Source organism: Macaca nemestrina, chromosome 16 (genome assembly GCF_043159975.1).
Source record: "Macaca nemestrina isolate mMacNem1 chromosome 16, mMacNem.hap1, whole genome shotgun sequence".
NCBI lineage: Eukaryota > Metazoa > Chordata > Mammalia > Primates > Cercopithecidae > Macaca > Macaca nemestrina.
Genome location: NC_092140.1, coordinates 77,779,936 through 77,803,496, shown reverse-complemented (window position 1 = coordinate 77,803,496; position 23,561 = coordinate 77,779,936). Strand labels below are relative to the sequence as shown.

Sequence of the window (23,561 nt, the reverse complement as noted above, 5' to 3'; positions counted from 1 at the left end):
ACCAGCCCAGGCAACAATAGTAAGACCTTGTCTCAATAAAATATATATATATATAAAAATATATATATATATTTTAAGTTGATATTCGTATTTTAAAATTTTTTAAATTTATTTTTAAAACTATGTTTGCTAAATTCAACCTAGTATTTTGGAATTCTGTTTAGTTAAAAGTGTAGTTTACGTTGAAAGCTTAGTTAATAGTATTTACCAATATTAATTTCTTAGTTTTGACAAAAGTGCATGGTTATATAGGATGTTAATATTAGGGGAAGCTGGGTAAAGGATAGACAGGGATTCCATACTGTCTTCCCAACTTTTCTTTAAACCTAAATTTATTTCCAAATAAAGGGCTTTTAAAAATACTTTATTTGTGTAACTTTGGTAAACAGTTCATCTCGCTCAGCCACTCATTTTGTTGATGAGGCCTAGAACCCTAAGAGGGTGGGAGTTCAGTGTACCACCAGGCAAATTAGTGACACATCTTGTGCTTCCATATTTAATATTTTCTCAGCTGTCTGTATTCACCACAGATCCTGATAAAGTAAGCTTCATAAAGTAGGTGCCAAGCTGGGCATAGTGACTCAACATCTGTAATTCCAACACTTTGGGAGGCTGAGGCGGGAGGGTGGCTTGAGGCCAGGAGCTCAAGACCATCCTGGGCAACATAGAAAGACCCCATCTTTACTACTACTGCTGCTACTGCTGCTGCTGCTGCTGCTGCTACTACTACTACTACTACTACTACTACTACTACTACTACTAAAACTACTAAAGTAGATGCCAGTTAATGCTTTTGACTACTATTCCTACTACTCCTACTACTACTACTGCTACTAAAGTAAATGCCAGTTAATGCTTTTGACTACTACTCCTACTCCTACTACTACTACTACTACTACTACTAAAGTAGATGCCAGTTAATGCTTTTGACTGACCCACTTTCATAGTCCTATTCACGTTCTCAAAGTTTAACACAACTGTGATCATCCCATAAAATCAAGAGACACTTATGGGTATCCATACATGTATAGTAACAGTTTGTTTTAAAAAAGAAAAAAACCTGCTCAGTTTCAGGTTAATAGCCAGCTGTATACTGGATCATACAAGGAATCATGTTTAAGTTCATTGTAAATGAAACACAGTACCAAGACTTTAAGACAGTATTATAGTGAATACAGTATTACATTTCCTATGATTTAACAGAAGCAAAATAAATATAGTAATAGTTTTTTTTATTTATTCAGACTTTGAGAACATTGAAAAGGACAGAATATTACAATTTTATGGAGATTACTTATTTTACTTTAATTCAAGATAGGAGTAATTGTCATCCTAGTGATTATTAGTTTGGTTTTAGAAATGCTAAGGTAGTCATTAAACGTGTATAATTTTAAAGCAAGCTTTTATATAAATGCCTACATATAATCTGGTACCTTTCTTACCAATCTGTAAACCTTACCCGATCTCTAGATTTTTTTCGCTTTATTAGGCTTGTCTTGTAGAAGTAACTTGTACTCATAAAATTATTTCAGTAGTATAAAAATATATAAAACATAATTGAAACCACCTGTTTTTTTCTGTCACAACTTTCTCTGCATCTCACCACACATACACTAAATCCCCAAAGATAACAATTGATGTACAGTACATTTTCAGACATTTTTGTGCAGTTTTATAAAAGTTAACTGCAGTCACAGTATATGTACTGCTTTCCAGCTTCACTTTTTTATTATGTAGCACCTGTATATTGAGGAAATTTTCAGATGGTAGCACGTGTATGTCCACCTCGTATTCTTTTTTGAACACTTGCAGAATAATGTGTTCATGGGCTGTATTATGTACCATCATTTAGGTAGTCAGTGCCCTATAGTTAGTTCTAGCTTTTTGCCATTAATAATGCTGCAATGAACATTCTTAAGTGTATATTTGTATACATATGTTAAGTTTATAGGATATTACCCTGAAAAAAAATTCCTGGATGTAGAATTTCTGAATCAAAAAGCAAACACATCTTAAATTTTGTGATGATTCACTAGTTGCTGTACACAAAGATTGAACTTATATATACTGATACCACGCTTAGAGAGTGCCATTTCTCCACATTTTTAACACTAGATAGTATTAGCTTTTTTAATCTTCCCCTATCCAGTAGATGAAAACTGGGATTTTGTTTTAATTTACGTGTATTTATGAATGCAGTTTCACACATACATCATTTTATATGTTTTCCGTTTGTATTTATGTATCTTTGGATGTCGATGTCCTTTGCTCCTTTTTCTCTTGAGTTTTTGTCATCTTCCTGTTGTAAAAACACTTTCTAAATGAACCCTTTTAAATATGTTACAATGGTCTTTTTAATCCCGTTTTTTTTCTTTTGACTATATGTGGTGTCTGTGCTGATAGTTTTGAATGGCCTGGGTTTTAAATTTTTGTGGAACCCACCTCATTTGTCGTGGAACCCACAACAAATTATTTACAATGAGCAGGTTTGTATTTTGAGCCGTTTTATCTGTATAAACAGATACATTTTATTTAATCTTGAAACCTCATTAGATATTTCACTGCTCATTGTATACATTACAGTTGTTTTAAAGAACTTTTAAATGTTGTATTTTTACAGGCCTCTGACATCCAGGCAAGGACAGTAGTACTTACCTGGTCACCACCTTCCAGCCTCATTAATGGTGAAACAGATGAAAGTACTGTACCAGAGCTCTATGGTTATGAAGTTCTGATCTCAAGTACTGGAAAAGATGGGAAATACAAAAGTGTATATGTGTAAGTATTTGTTGTTTTGCTTTCTCCCATTGTGTAAATTAATGGTTTATTATAAAGAGCTTATTACTAATTTTGCTCTATTTTTCCTTCTTCATGCTTTTATTCTCAATCTTTAAGTTGGCTAATGATAGTGATTTCAATGTAAATGGTCCAAATGTAGCTTGGTACACATTTCTGTCTACTCTCCTTCAGAATAATCACTTTTATTGACCACATTCAGCTTTTCTTTCCCAGTAGGCTGCCTAATAGATGGTTCAGTATTCATGTATTCTTAATGTATTAAATATAAGTTGTAGTATGTAGAACCCATGAAGTATGTAGAACCCATGACCAAAAATGGACAATTCATGATTGTAAACTCATGAAGTATGACACTGCTCCTCTAAGGACTTGGATTTAATTCTTACATGTATAAGCTCATGTCCTGTTATAAAATGAATTTAGTAGCAGTGTTATTTATTTGCATGTTAGTATGTTTTTATCACATTTTGAAAACTTATGTAGTTCTTTCCTTGGTTTAAAAGTATATTACACACAGCCAGGCATGGTGGCTCACTCCTGTAATCCCAGCACTTTGGGAGGCCGAGGCAGGTGGATCACCTGAGGTCAGGAGTTCAAGACCAGCCTGGCCAACACGGTGAAACCCTGTCTCTATAAAAATACAAAAATTAGCCAGGGGTGGTGGCACATACCTGTAGTCCCAGCTACTTAGGAGGCTGAGGCAGGGGAATCGCTTGAACCTGGGAGGTGGCAGTTGCAGTGAGCCAAGATTGTGCCATTGCACTCCAGCCTGAGTGACAGAGCGAGACTCTGTGTCAAGAAAAAAATAAAGGTATATTACACACCACGAAGCCTTGGAAAGATTCAGTAACTAAAATTGTGACATTTATGATTGACAGTTTTGAATTAAACTATTTTCCTGTTCATATAAAAGTTGATTATTCTAATGAAAAAGGGTAAAGTTAATGGTTAGTTATTATTTAAGCACCAAGAAGACTGTAAAGGTGATGGTTAATCATTTGAATGATCATAATTAGCACAGAACATGGGCTCCATCAGCCTTCTTGCTATCTTTTTTCAAAACATAGCTGGCAAGAAGGAAGGAAAGTGAAACTGCCCCAGTGCCTCTCATCTAGTCATATAAGGATATAAAAATTTCCTGTTTCCTCTCTATTGAGATTTCCTTGTGTTCTATTAATTTTTCTTAAGAGAGACAAGTAAACCTACCTAAGGGGTAAGTAGGGGATAAAGGACTATCAACAAAAAGGTTTCTGACTATGTTAATGACTGTTTTCTAGTTAAATATGGTTGCTTACTAAGAGGAATGCTTTATTTCCATTTGCAGCCTGACCAGGGAGCACGAGGTGGGCATTAGTCATCTCCCATATCCTACAGGAATTAAGGTCTCTCTCTAAGGATGTTTGTGTTCTCTTCCATTTCTTTCATCAGTGTTTTGTAGTTTTATCTTATAGAGATCTTTCCACCTGTTATGTTAGATTTATTCCTAGGGTTTTTTTTTCTCCTTTTGTAGCTATTGTAAATGTGATTGTCTTTTGGGCTTCTTTCTCAGCTAGTTTATTATTAGTGTATAGAAATGATGCTAATTTTTTAATTTTGATTTTGTATCCTGCAACTTACTGAATTTATTTATTTATCAGATCCAAGAGTTTTCTGGTGGAGTCTTCAGATTTTTCTACATGTAAGATCATGTCATCTGCAAAGAGGGACAATTTGACTTTTTTTTTTTTAATCTGATCACCTTTCATTTCTTTCTCTTGGCTGGTTGTTCTGGCTAGGACTTCCAGTACCATATTGAATAGGAGTGGTGAAAGTAGGCATCCTTGTCTCGTTCAAGTTCTTTGAGGAAAGGTTTTTAGACTTCCCCTGTCTATATGATGTTAGCTGTGGGTCTGTCGTATGTGGTGTTTATTATGTTGAGGTATGTTCCTTTAGTGCCTAGTTTGTTGAAAGATTTTATGAGGGGATGCTGAATTTTATCAAAAATTTTCTACATCTTTTGAGATGATCATATAGTTTTTATCCTTCATTCTGTTGATATGGTGTATCACATTTATTGATTTGTATATGTGAAGCCATCCTTGCATTCCCTGGTATAAATCCCACTTGATTGTGGTGTATTGTCTTTATAATGTGCTGTTGAATTCAGTTTGCTAGAATTTTGATGAGGATTTTGTGTCTGTGTTTATCAGGGATTGGTCTGTACTTTTTCTTTTTTTGTTGTGTCTTTATCTGGTTTTGGTACCAGAGTGATGCTATCCTTGTAGAATGAGTTAGAGATCATTCCCTCCTCTTCAATGTTTTTAGAATAGTTTGAGGAGAATTGGTGTTCCTTAAAAGTTTGGTAGAATTTGTCAGCCAAGCCGTTGGTCCTGGACTTTTCTTTGTTTGAAGACTCTTTGTTACTGATTCAATCTCGTTACTCATTATTGGTCAGTTCATGTTTTCTATTTCTCACTTATTGAATCTTGGTAGGTAGTACATATCCAGGAATTTATCCACTTCCTCAGATTTTTCAGTTTGTTGGTGTAAGTTGTCCATAATAGTCTCTGATGATTCTTTGTAAGTGTGGTATCAGTTGTAGTGTCTCCTTTCTCACTTCTGATTTTGTTTATTTGGGTCTCCTTTCTTCTTCTCTATATTAGTCTAGGTAGTGGTTTAGTTCTGTTCTGACTTTTTATTTTATTAGAGATGGCGTCTTGCCTAAGCTGGACTCAAATTCCTAGGCTCAAGTGATCCTCCCACCTCAGCCTCCCAAGTAACTGGGACTACAGGTGTGCACCACTGCACCTGGCTGTCTGCTCTGATCTGCACCACTGCACCTGGCTGTCTGCTCTAATCTTTATTATTTCTTCCACTAATTTTGGATTTGGTTTGTTCTTGCTTTTGAGGTTCTTGAGATGTGCGTTGCTAGATTGTTTATTTAGAGTCTTTCAGCTTTTTTATGTAGACATTTATTACTATAAACTTCCCTTTTGGCACTGCTTTTGCTATATCCCATAGGTTTTAATATTTTGTGTTTCCATTTTGATTTATTTCAAGAATGTTTTTTTATTTTTCTTAATTCGTCCCTCTACCAGTGGTCATTCAGGAGCGTGTTGCTTAGTTTCCAGGTAGTTGCATAGTTTCCAAAGTTCCTCTTGTTATTGATTTCTAGTTTTATTCTATTGAGTATTAGAAAATATATGATATACTTCCAGTGTTTTAAAATTTCTTGCGGCCGGGCACGGTGGCTCACACCTGTAGTCCCAGCACTTCGGGAGGCCGCGACAGGCAGATCACAAGGGCAAGAGATTGAGACCATCCTGGCCAACATGGTGAAACCCCGTCTCTACTAAAATACAAAAAATTAGCTGGGCATGGTGGCGCACACCTGTAGTCCCAGCTACTCGGGAGGCTGAGGCAAGGGAATTGCTTGAACCCGGGAGACAGAGGTTGCAGTGAGCCAAGATGGTGACACTGCACTCCATCCTGGCAACAGAGCAAGACTCTGTCTCAAAAAAAATAAATATTGAGACCTATATTCTGTACTGACATATGTTCTACCCTAGAGAATGTTTCATGTTTCACATATTGTAAAAAAAAATGTGTTTTCTATGCACACGTATGTTTATTGCAGCACTGTTCACAATAGCAAAGACTTGGAATCAACCAAAATGTCCATCAGTGACAGGCTGGATTAAGAAAATGTGGCACATATATACCATGGAATACTATGCAGCCATAAAAAAGGATGAGTTCGTGTCCTTTGTGGGGACATGGATGCAGCTGGAAACCATCATTCTCAGCAAACTGTCGCAAGAACAGAAAACCAAACACCACATGTTCTCACTCATAGGTGGGAATTGAACAGTAAGATCATACTTGGACACAGGAAGGGGAACATCACACACCGGGGCCTGTTGTGGGGAGGTGGGATGGGGGAGGGATAGCATTAGGAGATATACCTAATGTAAATGACGAGTTAATGGGTGCAGTACACCAACATGGCACATGTATACATATGTAACAAACCTGCATGTTATGCACATGTACCCTAGAACTTAAAGTATAATAATAAAAATAATTAATTAATTAAACAAGAAAAATGTGTTTTCTGTAGCTGTTGGATGAAATGTATTTACAAAGGTCTATTATGTCCATTTGGTCTAATGTGCCATTTAAATACAATGTTTCTTTGTTAATTTTCTGTCTAGATGATCTGTCTAATGCTGAGAGTAGGGTGTTGAAGTCCCCAGCTATTGTTTTATTGGAGTCTGTCTCTCCCTTTAGATCTATTAATAATTGCTTTATATTTCTGGGTGCTCCAGTGTTGGGTACATATATGTTTAGATTTATTATATCCTCTTGCTGAATTGATCCCTTTATCATTATATAATGACTTTGTCTCTTTTTACTGTTTTTGACTTAAAGTCTGTTTTATCTGAGTGTAGCTACTCCTGCTCACTTTTGGTTTCTGTTTGCATGGATTATTGTTTTCCATCCCTTTACTTTCAGTCTATATGTGTCTTTACAGGTGAGGTGAATTTCTTGTAGACAGCATATAATTGGGTCACATTTTTTAATTCATACAGTGAGTTTATGTCTTTTAAGTAGAAAGTTTTTTGTTTGTTTGCTTGTTTTATTATTAGTATACTTTTGTTCTAGGGTACCATGTGCACACCGTGCAGGTTTGTTACATATGTATACATGTGCCATGTTGGTGTGCCGCACCCATTAACTTGTCATTTACAATAGGTATTTCACTTAATGCCATCCCTTCCCCTCCCCCCAACCCCATGACAGGCCCCAGTGTGCGATGTTCCCCACGCTGTGTCCAAGTGTTCTCACTGTTCAATTCCCACCTGTGAGTGAGAACATTTGGTGTTTGGTTTTCTGTCCTTGTGGTAGTTTGCTCAGAATGATGGTTTCCAGCCTCATCCATGTCCCTACAAAGGGCATGCACTCATCCTTTGTTATGGCTGCATAGTATTCCATAGTGTATATGTGCCACATTTTCTTAATCCAGTCTATCATTGATGGATATTTGGGTTGATTCCAAGTCTTTGCTGTTGTGAATAGTGCCACAATAAACACATGTGTGCATGTGTCTTTACAGTAGCATGATTTATAATCCTTTGGGTATATACCCAGTAATGGGATTGCTGGGTCAAATGGTATTTCTAGTTCTAGATCCTTGAGGAATCACCACACAGTTTTCCACAATGGTTGAACTAGTTTACAGTCCCACCAACAGTGTAAAAGCGTTCCTATTTCTCCACATCCTCTCCAGCACCTGTTGTTTCCTGACTTTTTAATGATCACCATTCTAACTGATGTGAGATGGGATCTCATTGTGGTTTTGATTTGCATTTCTCTGATGACCAGTGATGATGAGCATTTTTTCATGTGTCTGTTGGATGCATGAATGTCTTCTTTTGAGAAGTGTCTGTTCACATCCTTTGCCCACTTTTTGATGGATTTGTTTGACTTTTTTCTTATAGATTTGTTTAAGTTCTTTGTAGATTCTGGATATTAGCCCTCTGTCAGATGGGTAAATTGCAAATATTTTCTTCCTTTCTGTAGGTTGCCTATTCACTCTGATGGTAGTTTATTTTGCTATGCAGAAGCTCTTTAGTTTAATTAGATCCCATTTGTCTGTTTTGGCTTTTGTTGCCATTGCTTTTGGTGTTTTAGTTATGAAGTCCTTGCCCATGCCTGCGTCCTGAATGTTACTGCCTAGGTTTTCTTCTAGGGTTTCTATGGTTTTAGGTCTAACATTTAAGTCTTTAATTCATCTTGAATTAATTTTTGTATAAGGTGTAGGGAAAGGATCCAGTTTCAGCTTTCTATATATGGCTGGCCAGTTTTCCCAGCACCATTTATTAAATAGGGAATCTTTTCCCCATTTCTTGTTTTTGTCAGGTTTGTCAAAGATCAGATGGTTGTAGATGTGTGGTATTATTTCTGAGGACTCTGTTCTGTTCCATTGGTATATATATCTGTTTTGGTACCAGTACCATGCTGTTTTGGTTACTGTAGATTTGTAGTATAGCTTGAAGTCAGGCAGCGTGATGCCTCCAGCTTTGTTCTTTGGCTTAAGATTGTCTTGGCAATGTGTGGGCTCTTTTTTGGTTCCATATGAACTGTAAAGTAGTTTTTTCCAATTCTGTGAAGAAAGTGATTGGTAGCTTGATGGGCATGGCATTGAATCTATAAATTACCTTGGGCAGTATGGCCATTTTCACAATACTGATTCTTCCTATCCATGAGCATGGAATGTTCTTCCATTTGTTTCTGTCCTCTTTTATTTCACTGAGCAGTGATTTGTAGTTCTTGAAGAGGTCCTTCACATCCCTTGTAAGTTCTATTCCTAGGTATTTTATTCTCTTTGAAGGAATTGTGAATGGGAGTTCTCTCATGATTTGGCTCTCTGTTTGTCTGTTTTTGGTGTATAGGAACGTTTGTGATTTTTGCACATTGATTTTGTATCCTGAGACTTTGCTGAAGTTGCTTATCCACCTAAGGAGATTTTGGGCTGAGATGATGGGGTTTTCTAAATATACAATCATGTCATCTGCAAACAGGGACAATTTGACTTCCTCTTTTCCTCATTGAATACCATTTATTTCTTTCTCTTGCCTGATTGCCCTAGCCAGAACTTCCAACACTGTGTTGAATAGGAGTGGTGAGAGAGGGCATCCCTGTCTTGTGCCAGTTTTCAAAGGGAATGCTTCCGGTTTTTGTCCATTCAGTATGATATTGGCTGTGAGTTTGTCATAAATAGCTCTTATTATTTTGAGAGACGTCCCATCAATATCTAGTTTATTGAGAGTTTTTAGCATGAAGTGTTGTTGAATTTTGTCAAAGGCCTTTTCTGCATCTATTGAGATAATCATGTGGTTTTTGTCTTTGTTTCTGTTTATATGATGGATTACATTTATTGATTTGCATATGTTGAACCATCCTTACATCCCAGGGATGAAGCCAACTTGATCGTGGTGGATAAGCTTTTTGATGTGCTGCTGGATTCGGTTTGCCAGTATTTTATTGAGGATTTTCGCATCAATGTTCATCAGGGATATTGGTCTAAAATTCTCCTTTTTTGGTGTGTCTCTGCCAGGCTTTGGTATCAGGATGATACTGGCCTCATAAAATGAGTTAGGGAGGATTCCCTCTTTTTCCATTGATTGGAATAGTTTCAGAAGGAATGGTACCAGCTCCTGTTTGTACCTCTGGTAGAATTTGGCTGTGAAATCCATCTGGTCCTGGACTTTTTTTGGTTGATAGGCTATTACTTATTGCCTCAATTTCAGAGTCTGTTATTGGTCTATTCAGGGATTCAACTTCTTCCTGGTTTAGTCTTGGAAGGGTGTATGTATCCAGGAATTTATCCATTTCTTCTAGATTTTCTAGTTTATTTGCATAGAGGTGTTTATAGTATTCTCTGATGGTAGTTTGTATTTCTGTGGGATTGGTGTTGATATCCCCTTTATCATTTTTTATTGCATCTATTTGATTCTTCTCTCTTTTCTAATTTATTAGTCTTGCTAGTGGTCTATCAATTTTGTTGATCTATTCAAAAAACCAGCTCCTGGATTCACTGAATTTTTGAAGGTTTTTTCCTGTCTCTGTCTCCTTCAGTTCTGCTCTGATCTTAGTTGTTTCTTGCCTTCTGCTAGCTTTTGAATGTGTTTGCTCTCGCTTCTCTAGTTCTTTTAATTGTGATGTTAGGGTGTCCATTTTAGATCTTTCCTGCGTTCTCTTGTGGGCATTTAGTGCTATAAATTTTCCTCTACACACTGCTTTAAATGTGTCCCAGAGATTCTAGTATGTTGTGTCTTTGTTCTCATTTGTTTCAAAGAACATCTTTATTTCTGCCTTCATTTCGTTATTTAACCAGTACTCATTCAGGAGCAGGTTGTTCAGTTTCCATGTAGTTGTGCGGTTTTGAGTGAGTTTCTTAATCCCGAGTTCTAATTTGATTGCACTGTGGTCTGAGAGACAGTTTGTTATAATTTCTGTTCTTTTACATTTGCTGAGGAGTGCTTTGCTTCCAACTATGTGGTCAATTTTGGAATAAGTGTGATGTGGTGCTGAGAAGAATGTATATTCTGTTGATTTGGGGTGGAGAGTTCTGTAGATGTCTATTAGGTCAGCGTGGTGCAGAGCTGAGTTCAAGTCCTAGATATCCTTGTTAACTTTCTGTCTCGTTGATCTGTCTAATGTTGACAGTAGGGTGTTAAAGTCTCCCATTGTTATTGTGTGGGAGTCTAAGTCTCTTTGTAGGTCTCTAAGGACTTGCTTTATGAATCTGGGTGCATATATATTTAGGATAGTTAGCTCTTCTTGTTGAATTGCTCCCTTTACCATTATGTAGTGGCCTTCTTTTGTCTTTTGATCTTTGTTGGTTTAAAGTCTGTTCTATCAGAGACTAGGACTGCAACCCCTGCAGTTTTTTTTGCTTTCCATTTGCTTGGTGAATCTTCCTCCATCCCTTTATTTTAAGCCTATGTGTCTCTCTGCATGTGAGATGGGTCTCCTGAATACAGCACATTGATGGGTCTTGACTGTTTATCCAATTTGCCAGTCTGTGTTTTTTAATTGGGGCATTTAGCCTATTTACATTTAAGATTAATATTGTTATGTGTGAATTTGATCCTGTCATTATGATGTTAGCTGGTTATTTTGCCCATTAGTTGATGCAGTTTCTTCCTAGCATCGATGGTGTTTACAATTTGGCATGTTTTTCAGTGGCTGGTACTGATTGTTCTTTTCCATGTTTAGTGCTTCCTTCAGGAGCTCTTATAAGGCAGCCCTGGTGGTGATGAAATCTCTCAGCATTTGCTTGTCTGTAAAGGATTTTATTTCTCCTTCACTTATGGAGCTTAGTTTGGCTGGATATGAAATTCTGGGTTGAAAATTCTTTAAGAATGTTGAGTATTGGCCCCCACTCTCTTCTGGCTTATATGGTTCTGCCAAGAGATCTGCTGTTAGTCTAATGGGCTTCCCTTTGTGGGTAACCCGACCTTTCTCTCTGGCTGCCTTTAGCATTTTTTCCTTCATTTCAACTTTGGTGAATCTGACAATTATGTGTCTTGGGTTTTCTCTTCCCAAGGAGTGTCTTTGTGGTGCTCTGTATTTCCTAAATTTGAATGTTGGCTTGCCTTGCTAGGTTGGGGAAGTTCTCCTGGATAATATCCTGAAGAGTGTTTTCCAGCTTGGTTCCATTCTCCCTGTCACTTTCAGGTACACCAATCAGACGTAGATTTGGTCTTATCATATAGTCCCATATTTCTTGGAGGCTTTGTTCATTTCTTTTTACTCTTTTTTCTCTAAACTTCTTTTCTCGCTTCGTTTCATTGATTTCTTGTTCAGTCACTGATACCGTTTTTTCCATTTGATCGAATCAGCTACTGAAGCTTGTGTATGCAGCATGTAGTTCTCGTGCCATGGTTTTCAGCTCCATCAGATCATTTAAGGTCTTCTCTACACTTTATTCTAGTTAGCCATTCGTCTAATCTTTTTTCAAGGTTTTTAGCTTCCTTGTGATGGGTTCAAACATCTTCCTTTAGCTTGGAGAAGTTTGTTATTACCAACTTTCTGAAGCCTACATCTGTCAACTCATCAAAGTCATTCTCCATCCTGCTTTGTTCTCTTGTGGGCGAGGAGCTGCGATCCTTTGGAGGAGAAGGGGTGCTCTGGTTTTTAGAATTTTCATCTTTTCTGCTCTGGTTTCTCCCCATCTTTGTAATTTTATTTACCTTTGGTCTTTGACGATGGTGACCTACAGATGGGATTTTGGCGTGGATGTCCTTTTTGTTGATGTTGATGCTGTTCCTTCCTGTTTATTAGTTTTCTTTCTAACAGGTCCCTCAGCTGCAGGTCTGTTGGAGTTTGCTGGAGGTCCACTCCAGACCCTGTTTGCCTTGGTATCACCAGCGGAGGCTGCAGAACAGCAAATATTGCTGCCCGATCCTTCCTCTGGAAGCTTCGTCTCAGAGGGGCACCTGGCTGTATGAGGTGTCAGTCGGCCCCTACTGGGAGGGGCCAGTTAGGCTACTTGGGCGTCAGGGACCCACTTGAGGAGGCAGTCTGTACATTCTCAGATCTCAAACTCCGTGCTGGGAGAACCACTACTCTCTTCAAAGCTGTCAGACCAGGGACATTTAAGTCTGCGAAGTTTGTGCTGCCTTTTGTTCAGCTATGCTCTGCCCCCAGAGATGTAGTCTACAGAGGCAGGCAGGCCTCCTTGAGCTGCGGTGGTCTCCACGCAGTTCGAGCTTCCTGGCTGCTTTGTTTACCTACTCAAACCTCAGCAATAGCGGACGCTCCTCCCCCAGTCTCACTGCCACCTTGCAGTTCCATCTCGGACTACTGTGGTAGCAGTGAGCAAGGCTCTGTGGGCGTGGGACCCTCCGAGCCAGGCCCTTGGATATAATCTCCTGGTGTGCCATTTGCTAAAACCACTGGAAAAGCACAGTATTAGGGTGGAAGTGTCCTGACTTTCCAGGACCGTTTTTCACGGCTTCCCTTGGCTAGGAAAGGGAATTCGCCGACCCCTTGTGCTTCCCGGGTGAGGCTATGCCCCACCCTGCTTTGGCTCACACTCTGGGCTGCACCCACTTTCCAACATGTCCTAGTGAGATGAGAACCCGGTACCTCAGTTGGAAATGCAGAAATCACCCATCTTCTGCATTGCTCACGCTGGGAGCTGTAGACTGGAGCTGTTCCTATTCGGCCATCTTGGATCAGCCTCCTTAAGGAGAAAGTTTAATCCATTTACCTTAAAGTTACTATTGATATGTGAGGGTGTATTTCTGTCATTTTATTAATTGATATCTGATTGTTATGTTGTTTCATTCTTTTTTTTTTTATTTCTGTAATGGTACATTTGAGTTATTTTTCTTCCTCATTTGTGTGTTTGCTCTATCAGTAAGTTCAGTAATTTTTATACTTTCTTGTGTCTTCATGACAGCAGATATTGTCCCTTTGTTCCAGGTGTAAGACTCCCTTAGGCATTTCTTACAGAACTGCACTAGTCGTGATGCATTCCCTCAGCTTTTGCTTGTCTGGAAAATACCTTTTTTCTCCTTCCTCTATGAAACATAAGTTTGTTGGTTATATATCCTTGGCTGACAGCTGTTTTTCTTTCAGCACTTTGAATATATCATCCCCATTCCCTGCTGGTTTGTAAGATTTCTGCAGAGAAATCCTATTAATCTGATAAGAGTTCCCTTATAGGTGACTAGATGCTTTTCTGTTGCTATCTTTAGAATTTTCTTGGCTTTTTTGCTTTTAACAGTTTGACTATAATTTCATGCAGAAGACTGTTTTGTATTTATATCTGTTTCATATCTGACTCTCCAAGCTTTCTGTGTCTGGATGTCTAAATCTCTTGCTAGACTTGGAAAGTTTTCAGCTATTATTTTGTTAAATAGGTTTTCTAACCCTTTTATTTTCTCTTCACCATTTAGGATACCAAAAATTCAAATATTTGATTGCTTTATAGTGTCCCATATGTCACATAGGCTTTGTTCATTCATTTTTCTTCTTCTTTTTTTTTTCTTGAGATGGAGTTTTGCTCTTGTTGCCCAGTTTGGAGTGCTGTGGCATGAACTCAACTCACTGCAACCTCCACTTCCCAGGTTGAAGCAATTCTCCTGCCTCAGCCTCCCAAGTAGCTGAGATTACAGATGCTCACCACCACGCTTGGCTAATTTTTTCTATTTTTTAGTAGAAACGGGGTTTTGCCTTGTTAGGGAGGCTGGTCTTGAACTCCTGAGGTGATCCACCCGCCTCGGCCTCCTGAAGTTTATCTTTGTTTCAATGAGTTATTTCAAAAGACCTGTCTTCATGTTCTGAAATTCTTTCATTAGCTGTATCTAGTCCTTTGTTGATGCTTTCGAATGTGTTTTGTATTTCATTTAATGAATTCTTCAGTTCTAGAATTTCTGTTTGGTTCTTTCTTATGATTGTGTTTCTTTGGTAAATTTCTTATATTCTAAATTGTTTTTCTGAATTATTTGTACTGCTTTTCTGGTTTTTCTTATATTTCAGGTGAGCATCTTTAATATCATTATTTCAAATTCATTATCTGGGATTTCTTAAATTTTTGTTTTTGATTAGAATCTGTTGCTGGAGGATTATTATGTTTCTTTGGAGGTGTCATATTGCCTTGCTTTTTCATATTTCTTCTGTCCTTATGTCAATATCCATGCATCTGGTATAGCAGTCACTTCTTTCAATTTTTTGAGCTTGCTTTCATAGGGGAAGACTTTTTCCTGAAGATGCATCTATAGTGTTGGTTGGGTAGAGCACTTTGGCTTTGATTCAGGGTGCATGCGAAAGTATAGTCTTCATATATCTTCTGCTGTAAACAGTGTTATGGTGTCTGTGATTTCCACAGTGGCTTAGGATACAGTTGTTAGTGGAGGCTGTAGTGAAGTTTTGCTGGGGATGGGGATGTGAGGTGAGCCTGTCCTCGGGCCTCAGTGGTGGCAGCAGCAGGCCCAAGCCTACCTGTCCTTGGGCCCCCAGGTGTTGTACATGAGTACCAGTGTTAGCAAATCCAGGCATTCTGATTCTTGGGCCTCTAGGCAGCTGCTTGCTCAGGTGCTAGTAGTGGCAGCAGTGGGCCAGACAGGTGGGCAGGTGGGTTCTTGGGCCTCTGGGAAGCTGATATGGCTTGGGTAATGGCATTAGGACTAACCTCTGGGTTCCAAGTAGTCCATGCTGATGTCGGTGGTGACTGTGACAGGCTGGGCAAGCCAGTCCCCAGGCCCACAGGTGGTACATGCAGATGGATACCTGCTGCAGTGATTAAAGGCAGGTTGGGTGGGCTCAATCTCAGGCCACCAGGAGGAGTGCTCAGGTGTGGCACGGGTGATGGACTGGGCTGGGTAGTCCCCAGGCCTCCCAGACAGTGTGCTCAAACACTGGGGGCACAGAACCAAGACCTGTCTTCAGGCCCTCCAGTGTTGTTTGTAGGTGCTAACTGTGTTGGCAGGGTAGGGATGACCCCCAGGCCCAAGGAAGAATCCTCAGGTGAAGGCGGCAGTGGCTACGCTACAGACCTGCTACTAGGGAGGGGTTTTAGTGGCAACAGCTGTATGCAGGCAGCTAGGGAATACCCACTTCACTTGTGCTTTGGCCCCAGCTGCAGCAGCCCACAGCTGCAGTTGCTGCAGACAGGAAGTTTGTCGTTGGAGTGCACAAAGATGTGCAGCAGCTTTGCTGCTGGGGGCAACAGGTTCTTTGCCAATGGCTCAAGCTTTAGTCCTGAAAGCAGCAACCAGTCACAGTGGTGGCCTGTGGGTAGGGAATGTCAGTGGGACTCCAGACATGTGGAGATGTGGGGACTGTAGGGCCCGTGGGCAGGATGCAGTCTGTTGGGGGTTGTGCTCTCAATGATACCTTGTTCTAGCTGCTTAGGGTTTGGGAGGTGTATAGGACCCAGCGTAAGCTCCCTCTCTTGAGCAATGCCTTGCATGACTCCAGGCATCTCCCTGTGTTAGTTGCAGCCCACAAGGGTCTAGGGTCTTTCCCATGGCTAGAATACAGGAGTCCACGATGGGAATGTGGACCACTGGGGGTCACTTACTTACCCTTTCCCCACACTGGAGAACCTTTCTAGGCTCGCAGCTGATTGCAACCTAGCAGGCTTACTTCCCTCTCCTTCCTTGTTTTACATGTTTCCAGTCACTCCTGCTTAATTCCAGTGTTCTCTCTTAGGTGATCTGTTCAAAGTGTAACATTTTAAATGAAGTTCCACATTATTTTCTAATAAAATAAAATAGTGGCAGACTCCTTGTAAAAAATTGGCAATTTTTCTTTCAACAGTACATCTTTTATTTATTTTAACTATGCAAAATGGATTTTTAAATAATTGATAATGGTTTTGTTTCTTCAGTAAACTAAATATCTTCCTTAACTCCACTCCAAAAAAAAGTCTGGCTCACTCAGCGGATTTGCTTAGCACTACCTTCTGTTTTACAGTAGTATGCAGGTACACATGTAAGGTTGGTACATATCCTAGCTGCCAAATTCCGTATTAGTGGAATCTGAATCCAGTTACAGTTGGTAAAGAAAGAAGTAGTTTCATAAAATACTCTAAACTATAGTGTATATAATGTACATCGTTTGAAAATGCTTTGTTTACCAGACATTGAAATACTACCCTTTTTTCCCCAGAGGAGAAGAGACAAATACCACTTTAAATGATCTCAAGCCAGCCACGGATTACCATGCAAAGTAAGGAATTCCTACAGATTGCCTCTTTATGATACAGCATAAGGATTTTTTTTTTAATAATTATTTTTTTAAAAAATCTATTATATGATTTAAACATTAATTTCGGATTAAAAGCAGACTTTGTGGGCTGGTCGCAGTGCACCCATAATCCCAGCAACTTTGGGTGGGCAAGAAGGGAGGATTTCTTGAGCCCAGGAGTTTGAGACCAGTCTGAGCGACATAGTGAGACCCCATCTCGACAAAAAAATCCAAAAAGTAGCCAAGCATGGTGATGCAGGCCTGTGGCATCAGCTACTCAGAAGGCTGAGGTAGGAGGATTGCTTGAGCCCAGGAGGTTAAGACTGCAGTGAGCCGTGATTGTGCCATTGTATTCCAGCCTGGGCTACAGAGTGAGACCTTGTCTCAAAAAAAAAAAAAAAAAAAAAAATTTCCAGACTTCAATTTTTCTGTTGGTAAAATTATCAAAATTTTTCAACAAACAAAAACATTTAACTCATGTTACAGTGAAGGGCTAGAATTTTGGGTTTGGAATGAATTTGTAGAATATGTCTGTAGCATCTAGTTTGGCACTGGAAATTTGTCCCAGCTTTTGGAATTTTTATAAAATAATTATAAATTCTTCGTTTACACACATATTTTTACTACATCCTATTTTAGGGTTCGGGATACAAGACTCTAGAATTTCATAGCATTTAATAGGAAGAACTTAGATAATGTTTTACTCTATGCAGTTCTTCTAGTGTAATTTACTAAAATTTCATAGACTCTAGGGCTTACCCAATTGAAGCCTAATATAACATATTTAGTTAATTACCCCCATTTTTAAAAAGAGTGTATGTGGTTGGAATTATTTCTGCTAAAGTACTAAGTGTTCAAGTGTACTTCCTATGGATATATTCAAAGTATTGTCCAACCTAATATTTTTCAAACTGTAGATTGTAGTCACATTTAGTCATGAATTTAATTTTGTACATTATATTCAGCATTTTTTTTTAAAGAAATAGAATCAAATAGGACAGAAAGCATCAGTGTATTCCCCATAGTTGAGAACATTGTTTCAGGAATTTTTTTTGCGTGTGTGTGTAAATACACATATATGCACACTCACAGTTATATCACAATTTAAAATTATTTCTTTGGGTTGCAGCAAAACAGAAAAAAAAAACTTGTCCTTTTTTTTGGAAGGGTCACCTTTTACTTCTGATAGTCATATTTTCTTGAAAGAACTTTTAGTGGACACCTTCCGAATCTGCAAATACTTAAAGGTGACACTATTGAAAATAGGATACAGTGATTCTGAAAGGTAAAACTATTTATTTTATCACCATAGAGTCCAGGCAGAATATAATTCTATAAAGGGAACTCCTTCAGAAGCTGAAATCTTTACCACCCTGAGCTGTGAACCTGATATACCTAATCCACCAAGGATAGCCAATCGGACCAAAAATTCACTCACTTTGCAATGGAAGGTAAGAATATTCTTTAGGGTGTTTCCAACTGGACGTGTGTTTCTTTGTTTCCCCAGGTAGTATTAAGTTTCAGTTGTTTCTGGAGACAAAGAGCTCTAATTTGTTCCTGGTCTTTACATAAAAAGACATAAATGCCTATTTAATGTATCTTAAAATAGCACTGTTACTGGTTTTTCTTACTATATGTAAATATAGCAAAAACGATTGATTTGTAATTAACAGTGCTTATTACATTGCACATGTGATGGCATTGAGATTCACAACAGTGATTCTTAACCCATTACTCCTTTTTGTAATACTTTGTCATGATGCCTTTATATCCCGAGTTGTATTGTAAAATTAGATTTATAATAGCTGTACTCATAGATCAATATGCTGCCTAAAAGGAGGAATAAAGTTATTCTCAATAGAAAAGTATATATTTTAATTTATAAATGTTTGGTCCCAGCTACACAAGAAGATACAATGAAGTAGACAGATGCCATACATAGAATTAGTCATTCAAATACCACAGACAGCATTGTCACTGATTATGTGATTTTCTGAAATAGTGTGGACTCGGTAAATTTCTGAACAAATTAAATGCAGTTTTTCCCAAATTGTGCAGTTATTGCATTTTGGGAAACTTGGTGTCTGTTAAAACCATACAAAAAATACTTTATAAAATGGGATTTGGTTCTTCAATTCTGATAGATATTTGAAAGTCCTAGAGGAATAGAACAATTCCTCATCGTACTGATTATCCCCCATTCTGTGGGGCTATTAGGGCTCTTGATCTTCACCCCATAACCACCAGACTCTCCCTTCCTGCATTATTGTGATCAGGTCAGAAATAGCCCCCACAAAATTTCAAAACATCCCTTAGAATGGGGTACCAATCCTGTTAGTATTGGTTTGCAGTGAGATGTAACTATTCCTCTTGATTTAATTATCTGTCCTTGCGTCGAGAGCAAGCTCAGGGCTAGCCTTACTTTTGAAAGCTTTTAAAAATGTGGGGCTTACTACTTGTTCTGTAGCTTGTTAGTTTCTAGTTCTTCTGAGGATATTAGATACTTTTGTAGTCAAAAAGTACTATTAACACATGTAAGTCAAGCAGCTGTGTATATATACATATATTCATGTGTGATAAAAAAGTATGACTAATTTTATTTCATGTCACTTACAGTAGTATTTTATTTGTGAATATGCTCAGACCCTTTCCTTTGGTAGAGCAGTTGAGGTAGCAACCCATTGTTCTTTATATAGGTTAAAGATTTCTGTAGGTAACTGTTCTTTATTTCAATGATAATTAAAATACAATTTTAAAATGTCTGCCTTTAACAGTATCCTAACATCCCTGTATAAGATGTAGGCAGTGGTACCTCAGATTACCCACACAGGTTTCCCAGGCTTGAACCCTTCCAGAAATGGCCCTATGTACACACACAATAATCCACATGGTTGGAAAAAGATATTGTCACTGTTGTTGGAGGATAGTATTATATACCTCAGAGTCGGGAGGATTAAACAGGTAGCATCTAAATAGCCCAAGGTGTAATGTCTAGAACATAATGAGCATAATAACTATTGTTATTTAATATTAAAAACGAAGAAAAGTCACTAAGAGTAGTTTAGTGACTTGAATAGCTGGTCTTTTGACTGCTACCTCACCTAATCTAAAAGCATTCCTATGGGGGTTAACATGGGAGGCAGCAGTTGAGAGAGGTATCTTATTAACTGACTTTGTTTAGAATTGCCAGAGCATGGTGATAACAAAAAGCTCACTAAAGATGATCTTTTTCTGTTTATTGCCAGTTCCCCCAGGCAGACTATGTGCTTCTCAGCCCCTAGAATACTGGGTAGGAACACTGATTTTGTGGGCAGGTAGAACAAATTCAGTTCTGCTCTACTTTTAACGACTTTGTGATCTGGGACAATTTATTTGGTTCTTTGAAGCCCTCATTTCCTCTTTTGTAAAGTTCAGGTAATAGTACTTCATAGAGTTGATCTGAGGACTAAATGAGATAAGGTAAAAAAAAAAAAAAAAAAAAAAACACTTTACACTTAATAGTATCCGCTCTAACTTGGAGAAAAGCTAGAGGCTCAGTCTCAGGTTAAGGTGGACATTTTAATAGCCTCACTTTTGGAAAAGAGAAAAATTAATCAAGTAAATGTGAGAGACCTCAGCAACTAGACTAGAGCAGTCTGGAGTCATTAACAGTTGGAAAATGTCTTTTTATATCCCTCACTTCCTGCTGAGACTTTTGATCTCTCTCTTTGGATTCTCTTCCTCTACATCAGAAGAGTTGGAGTTTCCCAAATATTCTTTCTCTGCCCCGTTCACATTATATTCATTTTTAACTGCCACTGCAGTTTGCCAGTCAGTGAGATATTACCCTAACTTAACAAGCAAATTCTGGCCATGCTAACCAGTTTTAAATTATAATTTTAAAAAAAATTAATATTGTAAGATCTGTATTAGTGTTTAACAAATAATTTAGACCTCTGTGTTCGTCTGTATTAAAAACTTAATGATCCTTGATTGCCATTTACATAGTTAGCAATATTATGTAAAAACTGGAAAGAGTTCGTAAAACATCATTTCAGAAATTAAAATGGTAGAATTTTGACCAGAGTCTTAAAGTCAATTGTCTGCAAATATATGGAGTTATAATAAGAATAGGGGTGATCATTTGTTCTGCAAAGAGGAAATGGGCTGAAATTGTAGAAAGAAAATTCAGATGGAAGTAAGGTTGAAATTCATGATTTAATACTGAAATAAAATGCCAAGGGAACTGCATTCTTTTACACCTAAAATATTAACAGATTGCTAAGTCAATAGTCTCAGGTAACCAGCACAGTCAGTCTAGAAACGAGAACCGAGACACTGCCCTCCCAGAGCTTCTTTCAGCACCCTGGTTCTTCACTCTTTGGTATTTTATACAATATTCCATTTATTTTGTAAGGTGAATTTTAATACAAATGACAGGATCAGTCCTACAAACTTAAAGCTGATAAAACTCTCTGGAAGGAAAGCAAAATGTTTTTTTTTAAAGACTTTTTCAAGTTATTAATAGTTCTTGCTAAAAGAGATTGTTCAGTGTTCAGGAAGACTTGAGTAGCTTCTTGCTTTCTTTCCCTATATTTCTTTCCTTAAATTTGAAAGGATTATAGGGTATACAATATATATATTTTTGTATTTTCATGAACATTTTCCCAGAACCAAGTCACAGAGAACATCTGCCACATAAGCTAGATCCTTATATTAGATCATCATAGTATCATTTATGAATGTACTAATTTGTTTTCATTTTGTTTTTTGATGTTGGTTTTAGGCACCTAGTGACAATGGTTCTAAAATCCAAAACTTTGTATTAGAATGGGATGAAGTAAGTAAATTGAATCTTTTTAAATGGTTAACATTATGTGCGTATCTTCAGGCAGAAATAACTTTTTCATTTATTTTAATCAAGTACATTCTTCTGTCAAAAAAAGTATGAATGATTTTGTGTGGTGCATGAGTGGATTGATGGTGTTTTTAGAAAACATTCCTGACTTCCCTATTTTCAACTAAATCACCATCAAAATTATTATTTAGGTAACTACCTTGATAAAGGAACTTTTTTTCATATCAGCCTTAAAGGCAAGTGTATTCCTTTTCCTACAGCTGCTATAACAAATTACCCCAAACCTGATATTAAAACAGTACATTTTTCTCTTACTGTTCTGAATGTTCAGAAATCCAAAATGAGTTTCTCTGGGACAAAATCAAGGTGTCAGCATGGCCAGGCTCTCTCCAGCAACTTTAGAGGAGAATCTGTTTCCTTGCCTTGACAAGCTTCTGTAGGCTGTCATTACTTGGTTCATGGCCACATCATATTGCCTTTTCTCCCCTTGTTTCCATCATCACATCACCTTCTTCCTCCTCTGTCTTCGAACCTCTTTGTCTTCCTTTTTTAGGAACACTTAAGATTCCATGTAGGGTCTATTCAGATAATCCAGGATGAGCTCCCATCTCGAGATTCTTAGTCACATTGTACGGTTCCTCCTACCATATAAGGTCATATTCACAGGTTCAGGGGATTGGGACCTGGATATTCATGGTGGCCATTACTCAGCCAACCACAGCAAGCATATTGGACTTCGTTGTTTAGTACAGGGGCGTCCAATCTTTTGGCTTTCTTGGGCCACACAAAATACTAGATTTGTTCAAAGGTAGTTGCTGTTTTTGCCGTTAAAAGTAATGGCAAAAACAGCAGTTACTTTTGCACCAACCTACGTTAACACTAACAATAATAGCTAATGAGCTTTTGAAAAATCACAAAAATATCTCATAATATTTTCAGGAAGTTAACAAATTTGTGTTGGGCCACATTTAAAGCTGTCCTGGGCCGCATGTGGCCCTTGGGCCGCAGGTTGGACAAGCCTGGTTTAGTACATTGTTTTTATTATCAGTTACTATGTTCTCTCTTGCCCTGTGGCTTGTACCAAGCTAAGAAGAGGGGCCAGAGGGAGTGGAAGAAATTCCATTGATAAGTTGGGAATCTGGCAGTATATTAAAAGAACAATAAAGCACAACCAAGTAGATTTTATTCCAGAAATTCTAAGATAATTTAGAATTAGAAAACCTATTAACATATCACATTAATTTAGAAGAAAACTATATTATCTTGATAAATCATTCATCTGAGTTAAAACTCAAAGCAGATTAGGAATAGAAAGGTAATTTCTTATTTGATAGTTATTTTTGTACCATCACTAAACAAATAAAGGCATTTTTATGCAACGCTGAAATAAGTCAAGATTGCCAATTATCCCTACCTTTATTTAACATTCTTTCAGAAGTTATTCTTAAGGCAGTATGACTTGAAACCAAAGCAAAAAGTACAGTCATGGGTCTGGCTTGGGGGCAAAACTGTCATTATTTAGAGATGATACGATTTTCTACTTAGAAACTCAGTTGAATCCACTAAACAAGCATTCAGTAAAGCAGTCAAGGACAGTCTACAGGTTTTCTTTGAAGCAGAAGTCACCCTAACTACCCTTTCATCTCTAGCAACACAATAAAGAAAAATGGGTGGTGAA

General features: G+C 37.9%; 1 protein-coding gene across 4 annotated transcripts in view; it reads left to right on the top strand.

The window, feature by feature from the left end:
* Nucleotides 1-23,561, top strand: part of LOC105490713 (fibronectin type III domain containing 3A) — a 223,432-nt gene that overhangs the window by 155,326 nt on the left and 44,545 nt on the right. For all 4 annotated transcript variants that reach the window (XM_011756595.3, XM_011756594.3, XM_011756596.3 and 1 more), the window contains 4 exons: nt 2,621-2,778; nt 16,969-17,028; nt 18,359-18,497; nt 21,812-21,865. In XM_011756595.3, coding sequence (XP_011754897.2) covers nt 2,621-2,778; nt 16,969-17,028; nt 18,359-18,497; nt 21,812-21,865 — 411 coding nt within the window. The remainder of the gene's footprint in view (nt 1-2,620; nt 2,779-16,968; nt 17,029-18,358; nt 18,498-21,811; nt 21,866-23,561) is intronic.